The sequence below is a fragment of the Amblyomma mixtum genome, chromosome 2, assembly GCF_055824585.1.
Source record: "Amblyomma mixtum isolate Tamu chromosome 2, ASM5582458v1, whole genome shotgun sequence".
NCBI classification, from domain to species: Eukaryota; Metazoa; Arthropoda; class Arachnida; order Ixodida; family Ixodidae; genus Amblyomma; species Amblyomma mixtum.
The window spans coordinates 130,719-143,367 of NC_143013.1; the positions used below are offsets into that span (position 1 = coordinate 130,719).

At 48.6% G+C, this 12,649-nt stretch overlaps 1 protein-coding gene across 1 annotated transcript; it reads left to right on the forward strand.

Annotated features, from left to right (window-relative positions):
* The first annotated feature begins 5,911 nt into the window (after positions 1 to 5,911).
* On the forward strand, positions 5,912 to 7,883 carry LOC149358193 (uncharacterized). The gene is made up of 3 exons (XM_089568795.1): positions 5,912 to 6,214; positions 6,527 to 6,734; positions 7,399 to 7,883. The coding sequence occupies exons 1-3, from the start codon at positions 5,912 to 5,914 to the stop codon at positions 7,779 to 7,781; spliced, it is 894 nt and encodes a 297-aa protein (XP_089424921.1). The 3' UTR covers positions 7,782 to 7,883.
* The last annotated feature ends 4,766 nt before the right edge of the window (positions 7,884 to 12,649 follow it).

The window sequence follows — 12,649 nt, forward strand, 5'->3', positions numbered from 1 at the left end:
CAAAGCACCCCGCTGCAGCCCGGCCGCGGCTCTGAAACCTTTAACGGCTCGTTAAGGAGACCTGAGCTGATCTGCTGATAACTTCAGCGCCTACTTGTGGGTTGCCCCTCTACTGATCTGTTCTCCAGTCACCGCCCTAACAAGCGGAGGGCAGGCAAGAATGCACAAGGCGCGGGTATTCAAAGGCAGCAAGCTGTTACGTCGTCTCGTGGCGTGCTAAAGCGGCGTACAGCGCATTCCGTAGGTCGACGTGTCCACGCAGAAAATTTACAGCAATGGTGAACAAACCTCAGAATACAGGCTGATGGGCTCGTTACTTGGGTCAACTGAGAATGCCGATGGCACACTTTTGAAGTCAACAAGGCGGTACGAATGCGCGCGGTGATGATCTCGTGGCACTGAGCTCGTGGCTACGTAAACTCAGCACCTGTTTGTGCCCCGGCCACGGTCACATCTAGTATAGGGAGGTATACGGGGACACCGGAAACGAGCAGGGCGCGAACACTCGTCCAGGGATGTGAACTCTGACGCCACCAACGCTAAAATAAACCTGCGGCATTCCTCGGAGGAAAAAGGAACGCAACCACTCGCCTAGACCAAGCTGCACAACTTCGTTTTTTTTTTGTTTTTTTACAATATTGTAAGCTTATCTTGCGATGTTGCACTTCGACCCACTGATGCACATCGACGGTGTCAGTACACTAGCTACCACTCTTTCTGAACAGCCAGAACATCCTACATCTCAACCAAGCAAGCTGTTCATGAATATGTAGAAAATTCTTTGGAAGCTGTCTAGTGAAGGCGATGCGAAGCCAGTCGAAAGCCTTACAGTGGCCAGCATGAAGTTCGGAAGAATGGAACTGAATGTCCCCAGTGCCGCCGGATGCCCACCGGCGATACAATGGGCACAAGATTCCCCTGGCCTGGTGCTCGGCTTCTTTAGGGTGAAATACTTGGGAAATGGGTCTTTGACCCCACCTTGTGCAACGAAAAAACCTTGTGCCGTGTCGCTCTTTGACCTCTTATGGCCTTGCGCCATAAGAATTCATCGTCATCATCAAGAATGGAACTGAATGCTTCTATGAAGAGCAAGAGTGGCGAGTACACGTGCGAATTTAGTGCGTTTAGGAAGAAAACAAAAAACACTTGGATTAAATCTAGCCATCGAAGAGTGCTGCCATGGCTTGGGTCTCCACAGAAAACGCTTCAGTATCTTTGGGACAATGGTGACCGAGAGAACGCCCTTCACGTAGCTCAGCTTTGTCTGCATTGAATAATAATGCTCTCCTCGGTATGCACAGAGGCAAACTCTCGTCACCAACTTCTTTTCGTAATAAATTGGCTTGTTTTTCCCGGATATTCGTTTCTATGAACAATCAACTTTATGGACACATTCACGGGGACATTATCATCACTATCAGCATCAGCCTGACTGCGCCCACTGCAGGGAAAAGGCCTCTCCCATGTCTCTCCAATTAACCCTGTACTTTGCCCGCTGCAGCCATCGTATGCCCGCCCACCTAACTTTATGCCGCCCCCTGCTACGTTTGTCTTCTCCTGGAATACACTCCGTTACCCTTAAGGACCAGCGGTTATCTTGCCTTCGCATTACATGCCCTCCCAAGCCCACTTCTTCCTCTTCATTGCAACTAGGATATCATTAACGTCCGTTTTTTCTCTCACCCACTCCGCCCGCTTCCAATCTCTTAACGTCACACCTATCATTTCTCTTTCCCTAGCTCGCTGCGTTGTCCTTAACTTAAGCTGAACTCTCTTTGTTAGCCTCCATGTTTCTGCCCCATAGGTGAGTACCGGTAAGATACACCTGTTATATACATTTCTCTTGAGGGATAACGGCAAACTGCCATTCATGATCTGAGAGAACGTGCCATATGCGCTCCACCCCATTCTTATTCTTCTAGTTATTTCCCTCTCATGATCTGGATCAGCGGCCACTACCTGCCCTAAGTAGAGCCATTCTCTTACCACTTCCAGCACCTCGCTACCAATTGCGAACTGCTGTTCCCTTGCCAGACTGTTGAACATTACTTTGGTTTTCTGCATGTTAATTTTAAGACCTACCGTTCTGCTTTGCAGCTCATCTCTTGAGAGACTTAGCAAGGCAATGTCATCAGTGAATCGCAGATTACTCAGGTATTCTCCATTAACTCTTCTCCCCAACTGTTCTCATTCCAGTCCCCTGAATACCTCCTGTAAGCAGGCAGTGAAGAGCATTGGCGAGATCGTATCTCCCTGCCTGACACCTTTCCTTATTAGAATTTCATTGCTGACCTTATGGAGAACTATGGTAGGTGTGCAATCGTTATAAATATCTTCCAATATTTTCACACAACACTTTTCTACACCCTGATTCTGCAATGCCTGCATGATTACTGAGGTTTCTACTGAGTCGAATACTTTCTCCTAATCAATGAAGGCTATATATAGGGTTGATTATATTCTGCGCATTTATCTATCACCTGACTGATTGCGTGAATATGGTCTATTGTCGAGTATCCTTTACGAAAGCCTGCCTGATCATTTTGTTGATTGAAGACTAAGGTTGTCCTGACCCTATTAGCGATTACCTTAGTAAATACCTTGCAGGCAACCGACAATAAGCAGATCGGTCTGTAATTCTTTAAGTCCCTGACGTCTCCTTTCTTATTAATTAAGATAATGTTAGCGTTTTTCCAAGCTCTAGGTACGCTCGAAGTCACAAGGCATTGCGTATACTGGGTGGCTAGTTTTTCGAGCACAATCTCTCCTCCATCCTTTGCTGTTATCTGATCCTCACCAGCTGCTTTTCCTCTTGGCATTGCTCCTAAGGCTTTCTACTTCCTCCTTTGTTACTGATGGGATGTCCCATTGGTGTGCTCTACTGCCTCTCTCAGTAACATTCTGATTGCAATCGCTACTGTATAGATTTGTGAAGAACTATTTGGCTACTTTAACTATCTTATCCTTATTGCTAATGACATTGCCCTCTTTGTCTCTTATCGCATAAATCTGGTTTTTACCTATGCCTAGAATTTCTCTTCACTGCTTTTAGGCTACCTCCGCTCATCAGAGCATGCTCGATTTTCTCCATGTTAAACTTCCTGATGTCGGCTACCTTGCGCTTATTTATTAACTTCGACAGCTCTATTAGTTCTATTCTATCTATGGAGTTAGACGTCCTCATGCTTTGCCGTTTCTTAATCAGATCTTTAGTCTCATGAGATAGCTTCCCGGAATTACGAGCCAGAACAAGGGAGAGGCCCCTCATCCATCGCTCACGGTGCCGGAGGCTGGCCTTCTTCGGCACATCCAAATGAATGCAGCTATCACCCCGTCTCGCCTCTTTCTCTATCGCTATCGATCAGACCCTTCCTGTCCCAACTGCCCCTGTATCTATGTGGACCTGGCTCATTGCCCTTCTATTGCCCGGCTGCTCAGCAGTCGGGTTCCTACCCCCCACCTTCTTTATCCATCACCACCTGGCTCGACTGGCTTGGCGCTGAAGGGGAGGCAGAACAGCGACTCCTGGTCGCCCAGGCGGTCGACATGCTCGGCCTGTAAATTATGGCCGAATAAAGGTTTTGTACGACTACTACTACTACTAGGTTATGCGGGTGGAGATAAGAGTTCATTATATTTATATTTACTATTTATATTGTCACGTTGTAGTGACGGCAGTCCAGCGGTCAGGAAGACACCAGAAATACTTGCAAACGAAGCTCTTTATTTGGGCTGACTTGCGCCCGCAAAAGAACTGACTCACTCGGTGGCGGCGTAAGCAACAAGCGTGCTTGTCAATCGTCGAACTACGAATGCCCGCTGCTCGTGGCATCGTTCAATTTAAAGCCGGCTAGGAAACTTCGAGATAACAGGTCGAGATCATCTAGAGTAATCTAGAAACACGTAGGCGAAGCTGTTCATGGCTGTGAACAATCGAGATTAGTCCGGTCGCTTCTCGCGTCAGGAACAAAAATGATAACACCCCTTTTCTGCGGCCTTGCGCGAACGAACGGACGCTACAATGATACGTGGCATTACCCCCCTCGCAAAGAAGCATCGTCTCGATGCTTTAAAATGAAAATAAATGCGGAGAATGCGAACTTCGAGTCCTTTAGCGTTCGTAATAAGGTTTAAGGGCAGCGGTAAAAGCTTCAAGTCTGGCTGTGTCGTCGTCGTCGTCGTCGTAGTTGTCGTCGGCGTCGTAGGAGTTGTCGTCGTAGGGGCCGTCGTCGTAGGGGCCGTCGTCGTAGGGGGTCGTCGTCGTAGTTGAGGCATAGTCTTGTGTTTTCGTCGATGTACGGTCTTAGTTCTTGCGCTCAGAAGCAACCTCGCCTCCAGAGGCTGCTTTATTTAGTTTAACCTTCGGGGGCCGGGGGAGCGTCCGCGCACTGCGTAGCCTCGGCTAGAAGATACATAGCACGGTGACGATGGCGACGGAGAACGAGATGAGCGGCTCGGCGATGAGTATTCTTCCCGACGCAAGAACTCTTCAATTGCGGCTGGTCGCAGGCCAGGTCGGGGTCGTGGGGCGTCGTAAGAAAATCCTCGGATGTCCATTCTCCTGTATGGGCAGTACCGGAGAATGTCACCGGCTTCTCCGCAGTGGAAGCATAGTTGGCGGCGCTGGTCGGGTGTTCTCCACTCGTCGCATTTCCTAGGCCGTGTGCGACGCTCGTAGGACGGGCGAGTTGGGGCGAGAGGGCGGCGCTCCAGCGCAGCTGGCTAATGGCGATAGGGGCTTAGGTGCAGTCGTCGAGGTGCAGGACGGCGCACTGCTGCGGCGTAAGTCATGGCTAGAGGCTCCAAGAGGCTGCGTGGTAGACTGGAGTCAAGTCCTCCGGTGAATGACTCGAAGGGCTGGCGTCGCGACTTGCTGGGGGTGTCCGGTACATGGAAGGCTACCCAGCACCTCCACCAGATGTCACGTTGTAGTGACGGCAGTCCAGCGGTCAGGAAGACACCAGAAATACTTGCAAACGAAGCTCTTTATTTGGGCTGACTTGCGCCCGCAAAAGAACTGACTCACTCGGTGGCGGCGTAAGCAACAAGCGTGCTTGTCAATCGTCGAACTACGAATGCCCGCTGCTCGTGGCATCGTTCAATTTAAAGCCGGCTAGGAAACTTCGAGATAACAGGTCGAGATCATCTAGAGTAATCTAGAAATACGTAGGAGAAGCTGTTCATGGCTGTGAACAATCGAGATTAGTCCGGTCGCTTCTCGCGTCAGGAACAAAAATGATAACACCCCTTTTCTGCGGCCTTGCGCGAACGAACGGACGCTACAATGATACGTGGCAATAGGGAGTTTTAGAATAGGGGGCCCCAACGCTTGGGGGCCCCAAGGAAATAGCGGGCCCCGCCGCTACATACGAGTGCGCCGGTGAGCTTTAGAATAGGGGTCTCCCCTACGCAGCGGAGCCAGGCTTGCGTTTATCAATCGCAGCGCCACTACGGCAAACAAAAAAGATACTCTTGAAAGAGATTTTAAAATATGCGTTTGTTTCGTCATCAGAAACTGGTATTATCGCAGACACACAATTTAAGAGTAAAAAACTGTAGCAAGTGTGTGTTTTTAAACAGCTCTTTTTTTGGTTTTAAAGTCGATGCAAAATCGGTCACTCTTAGCCAACTCAAGTCTAGCGTAGCTCGGCGGTATCTCATGCCTGGGTCTTTTCGTTCTGCGAGCCGTCGGTTGTGGTTTGGGCTAGTTCTCCAACGACATCATGCCGAAATTACACCGAAGCCGCGCTCTGTGCTCTGTGACCAACTTTTGTATTTGGATTTAAGCTGGGCGGAGCTCGAAGACCTTTTTCTTGGACATCGGCTGCGGTCCGCCCGAGCGCCGCGACGATACAAATCGAGCGCCGGGCTGCTGAATACAGATGCTGTGGAAGAAGAAGAGTTCCGACGAATGTTCCGCTTTCAAAAGGAACATGTCGATATTTTGAAATGTGCACTAGGAATTCCAGACTTCCTTGAGAGCAGCCAAGGTGTGCGCGTCACGGGGAAAGAAGCCCTGCTGATGGGACTGCGGCGCCTTTCCTACCCGAACCGATGGTGGGATTTGGAGCCCATCTTCGGCCGACACTGCTCTGCCATGTCCAGCATTGTTTCAAAACTATTCTCTCACATCGAGGAGAACTTCGGCTGCCTCCTTGACGACATGACTTCACATGAATGGCTGAACGTTGATGCCCTCGAGGATTACGCAAACGTGAGTTCGGCGGAACATTTCAGTGGAGTTTTTATGACATCGGGAGTTAACTGCCATGTCAACCAGTTTGTCATTGAAAACTGGTCGAGGGAGCAGCGAATCGAGAGTAAACGAGATTGTTTGTTTTGTTGCATGCGAAATCAAGGTAGTACAACTTGTTGCCATTATGCATTTGTAGTTATTCTCCTGACAGCGCTAACCTCCTTGTCCGTGGTTCAGTGACATTGCAGCTAATTTTTTTATATTACGTACCAACCTTTTAAACTGTTATATTTTGTTGTATCGTCACACAGCGTGTTCCTTTTCATGCAGGCTGTACACAACAAGGGTGCCCCGCTCACAACCTGCTGGGGTTTTGTGGATGGGACTGCAAGACCAATTTGTCGACCGTCCATGAATCAGCGCATCTACTTTTCGGGCCACAAGCGAGTGCATGCCGTGAAGTACCAGGCAGTCATGTGCGCAAATGGCATCATCTGCGAGCTTGATGGTCCCTTCCCTGGGCACAGGCATGATGCTGGTGGGTTCGAGCTGCATCCACTTCATTCTGTACTCGAATAAGCGCTAATATATTGTCCTGCTCTCACATTTCGTAATGAGTGATAGCACAGCTGATAGGTATAAAATCTCCCTATACTGTGGAAATCACATTAATTTCATTTTTAATATACATGTATGCCAAGTACTCGGAAGAGGGCTGAGTTGGTCTGGGTGGTTCATCTCAATACAATGGAACAGTACTAGCAGATGGGAAGGGTTTTCTGCCTCCGTTCTTCTGTTATTCGTGTCAACCTTTTGGCTACAGCCACGTGACGGGCTCGTCTTATGTTCAGAGTCGACAGCTCACCTGTCTCTCTTCTCTCCTGTCCAATCTGTCAGTGCTGGTCTATTATGCCAAGTATGTATGTCTTCATACTATTATTATGTACAGTACAGGCCTCCATTGCAATCACTGGCAGACAGCATTCAAGCTATGTACACATATGTGCATGAAGGGTAATAAGTTTGCAATAAAAAAAGAAATGGACATGTCGGCACTGCATGGTGGTAGTTGCAAAAAGTTTCACTGATAGCTAAAAACATGCTTTAAAACTTCAGTGCCAAACTGATATAATCGCCTTGAAAATCACACAAACCTAAATCACATGACCTAATAATGACCATATGCATCATGTCTTTTACAGGGATGCTGCGAGAAAGTGGACTCTATGAAAAACTGGAGAGGCTGGTGCAGGGTCATGACTACACCATATACGGGGACCCAGCGTATCCTCTGCGGCCTTTGCTCATGCGTCCATACGCTGGTTCATCTTTAACTCGGCAACAGCAGCGGTTTAATGCCGGAATGAGCACGGTTCGACAAGCTGTCGAGTGGGGTTTTGGGAAAACTGTGAGTCTGTGGGCATTTCTAGACTTCAAAAAAAATAAAAAAATTCTGCTCCAGAACGTGCCGCAGATGTACCGAGTGGCAACCATCCTTTCAAACTGCCACACGTGCATCTATGGCAGCCAAGTAGGAATGTTTTTTGGGTTGCGCCCCCCTTCGTTGAGCGAGTACCTTCAATGATATCTATTTAGTTGTGAACTGAAAGAATGGTGGCAGAAAGGTGCAGAGAGAGACTTTGTGCCTTCCAGAATAAAGGTGCAAAAATTGAGCTCACTGTCTGGTTTTGTTTGCTTCCTCACGTCGGAAATTGACACAGCAGCGTGCAGTTTTATTTATTTTGCTGCTGCATGAGGGTTTTTATTAGTTCTAGGGATGCATTTTGTTGTTGGACAAAAATGCGCCTCTCTTCTGCCCGCTCTTCAGACTGGCGTTGAAGCTGCTGCTGAAGACTGGCAAAAAGCTCCATTCTGAGGCGGCTTTCTTCTTCCTTCTCCCTTCTTTCTGCCAGCCATTCTTGCCTCCGCTGTTCAAGTTTTTCTTTCTCAAGCTCTATGCGCTTGTGTTCCAATGAGAGCCTTTCTTTTTCTAAGTCGTGTTCTCTCTGGCGCCAAAGAACATCGTGATCAAGGCGCTTTTGAAAGAACTCGAGGTTGTCCTCTGGCTCTTTTCTTTTGCTGGGACCTATGCGCAACAAAGAAAATAAATGAACAGTGAACGAACATATGCAATGGCAACAAAAAATGTTGTGCAGCACACTTAAATTCTGATGCACTTCTTTGTATTCATGTTAGGTGGAGTATGCTGTTATGACACATATTGTCGTCACCAAAACTGCGCAGTATTCAATTCGACATCGAGCCACCAGGCACTGATGATGTGAGGAACGAACATGCACACAGCATGGTGCTTGAGTAACAAAATTCAATGTTTCCCTTCTTTGCTGACAGCATAACACATTAATAATGAGCAACAAAGTATAAATTGTAGTGCCATGCAACGACGCATGTAACAGTTGCGCACAAATACAACTTTTCTTTCCTACAAGGACCACCTTTTTGACAAAACTATTTTAAGCTCGTCCCTGGACCTGGAAATTCGAGTGTGACGCATTGCACATGCAGTGTTAGTCAAATGTGATAGTTTTTTCAACTGCAGGGGTGAAGTTGCACGCCACTCTTCGAACTGCATTGATGCTTGCGCATTGAATGTTTGTGGAACTGTAGACATTGCTAGTTCCCACAAAAGTGTTCTTTCAAGTGTACACATACACAACATAGCTACCTTTATAATCGCAAAGAAGCCGTACTGCTTGGTGACTGAACTTCAAGACTTACCTCGCCTGCCTTGCCGAGCAGGGTCTGCTGCAGCTGTGGCACCTTGTGTAGTACTCATTGCTGCAGACATGTTGCTCTGCCCTTGTGTGCGGTTCATGACCTGGTCACTGGATGGGCCTTCGCCGTTTAAGCAGACTCCAGTGGTAGCCATTGTGCTGTTGGCAATGTCGGCAATGTGATCATCATCGAGGTTTTCATTGCCTTCGTCTGCATAAAATATTTCTTCAATAACCTCGCTCACATTTTGTGATGTTCCTTGCTGCCCTAAAACAAAAAAAAATATTTCAGAGACTGTAAGTACAATGCGACAGGCATTAAGGTATTACTTGTCCACTTCAAGAGGAATAAGCACTGGTGCTTGTATACAACAAGAAGGCACAAGAGAAATTGCATCATTCTCTTGTTCATAATGTTATAGACGCGTTATCATTTCTTCATGCTAAAGGGTGCACGTGTGGTGCAGACTGATGCAGGAAAATTCACAAATACCTGGACATCGATACAGGTAAACTGGATTTAATTTCTGCTAGAGTTTACAATCCAATTTACCCATTGACAAAAGAGAGCTCTTCCTTGTGCTCTAAAATGCTGACCTGGCACTACAATTAGCCTCTTCGAGATGACGTCAGGTTCATTGAAACAGGAGAAATCTTCAAGTAAAACAGCCCGGTGCAGCTCGTGTTTAATAGTGGCACCCTATTGAAAAATCCGGTATCGCGGCAAACCGGATTTTACCGAAACATATCGGTTTCATACCGGTGCGGTATCACTCTCATACCGGCGAGACCCGTCCGGTTTGATCGCTATACCGGTTCATACCGGTCCGGTATCGTTCCCAAACCGGACAGACCGCTCCGGTACGGAGCTCATACCGGACAGTCCATTCCCGGTTCGAAGCTCAAACCGGACAGACCAGTCCGGTACGGAGCTCAAACCGGACTGACTAGTCCAGGACGGAGCTCAAACCGGACATACCAGCCTGTATTCAGAGCGATATGTGCTGCGGTTTGGTGCTTGGTCTGCAGATTGACTGTTGTACGCCAGCAGATATTTTTAAAGGGAAGGGGGGGGGGGGGGGGGGGGGGGGGTAAGCGTGCGCATAAGTGCGATAATCAACACATACACGGTTTTATTGAAAGGGTTAGGAAAAGAAAAGGGCTAAGCGTGGCAAAACATGCAGTTTGTGTATGAAAGGCGGGGGCTGCATGAAGGTGAATGGCGCGCAACCGCCATATTGGCTTCCCGTGTTGCACCCTGACAAAGCCAGGGCTGCTGTGTGCGGGAAAACGGCTAGTATACATCCGCCAGCAGTCTTCGTAAGTCCTGCGCAGATTACTCTGGGTTTCACAGTGCAGAACTTCACGACTGGCTGATAAACATGGCGAGCCTCCGGTGACTGCGCCAGAGGCTCCAAAAGGTTTGTTACTGTCGCGTTCATTGCAGCAGCTTTCTTAATGTTCGCTAGCGGCAGTCTGTAGCGACGCATCGGTGAAGAAATAAAATTCTTGGTTTTCGTGCAGGAATTCTTTGCACTTCTTGTTCATCAAGTGATAGTCCATTGATAACGCAACTTGTCCAAGCGCCATCGCGAGCGGCCCCACCCTTCACTTCATCAGGAAGACATACTAATCACAAATCGCCCAGAACATTTCTATCGACGAAAAAAAGGTTAATTCAACGGAGCCGGCAGCTTGGGTGTTCCCTTAAGGGCGACGCTTCGTGCTAGCTAAAAGATACAGCGCTCGAGAGAACAAAATAAAAACAAAAACCACCTGTAGAAACCTTACACGAGTAACCCGTCTCTTCGCAATTTTTTTAAAGCTATTTTTTCTCTCATCACTGCCTTCTCTGTTTTTCCTGGGTCTGAGAATTCTCAAGGCCTGCGCGCTTTCCTTTCCCCCCGCTCTGACGTCAGCCACTTTGACCGCTGACCCCTCCGCATTCCTCCGACACTGTGTCACAACTATCGCCCACCAACCGGCTGCCTGGTGCAAGCCGTCGAGGCACAGGGGCCGCTTTACGCTCCCCTGTGGCCTAAAAGCGAACGTTGTGCAACATTTATTTTTTTTTGAGGTCGGTCAGCCCGTGCGTGGTGCACGTGTGTCGGTGCGTCAGTACTCCAAAGGAACTCAGGGGTTGCGGGTGTAAAACAAATATTTAATCGCATGCAGGGAAACACAAAAACATGAAAAAACAAACAGAGGAGTAGCCGAAAAACTATACAAAACGCGACAAGCAAGAGAGAACAATACTAAGAACACACAAATCCAACTACAGAGAACAAGAAGGCGTACAGGGCATGAAAAGAAGTAATATACAAAAAGTTAAATAGGAAAAAGAACAGAAAGTCCGACGGACAATTCACATACGGGGGCTGCGGCGATGACTCTGGTTCGGGTGGTTGTGGATGCGACGATGGCTCGACGGCGGCGGGCCTTGTGCGATGGAACGCGTGCCTCGGCGCGGTAACTCGGCCCTCCACGCCCGCAAACACACCACCCAACCTCTTCAACTGCCTATTTCCTCCCGACTGTCCCAACCGCTCTCCGCAACCTGGACGGGCCGGCAGCTAGCATACCTCTTCCCTCCCCCTCATCATTGTGGCGCTTTTGTCAACGCGGTGACGACGGGGCAGAGGGGACGCATGAACCAGCTCAGCTCCCTCAGAGCGCCGCGCGGGAGAGCAGGAGGGAACGCAAAAGGTCAGTCTTCCGTGACAGGCGTCGTCGAGTCGGCTATGCCTGCATTCTCCACTTTAAAAAAAAAAAAACAGCGCACCCGTACCACCGCTCTAGAACATACCACTCCTGGAATTCCAGTGTCGGCTTCGTTCGCCGATGGCTGAGCCCCGAGAGAATTCCTGACCAGAAACATTCCACTGGTCTGTGACACAGCCCCCCACTAAAGAATATTATACCATAATATTTTGCTAGGCACAGACCAACGCCAAATCGCTATCAACAACGAGAACATGGGAAAAAGGTTTTAACCGTTCCGCGTCACAAACACACACAAAAAGCAATGAGCACTCAAAAGTGGCGTACATGTTACAACCTACAGCCATACAAGCGGCTATTCAATCATTTGACCACCGCACAGTCATGACAGTCTCTTCACACACGCAAGAGTATCTGCACTCGATCTCGCGGACGCTTGTCAGTTCACGCGCACCGCACTGCACTCACTGTCGACGTCCTCATGAAGTCCAATTCGGGCATCACATGACACGTGTCGCATCGTAACAGCATACAGCTTACATTTATATTACGGCACAACGTCATCACAGTGGACACAGTCAAGGGTGTACAAAAGATCACTGCATGTAATCAAGACAGCGGACACACACACACACACACACACACACACAAAAAAAAACTGACACTAGAAGGGTGTGACAGCAATCTAAACAACCCGCCTGGGCCCATTAGTCTACCCGACTCATGTAGTCTGCCCCGACGTTATCACTCTCTGAAAGGGCGTCTCAGTGACTGGAACATTCGCACGGGGTGCCTTTCATGTGTGGCCTCTGGGAGTAGTCCGCTGGCAGGAGCCGCAGGACATGACAAAACGTTTCGCGTCGGCCTGCAGTCCCGGCCAGAAAAATTCACTCCGAACTTTGCGCACTGTTTTTCTGGGGCCCTGATGTTCTCCCATTACACCGCCGTGAGCATGTTCGAGCACTGCTGTCCGAAATTTCTTGGGAACAACTACTTG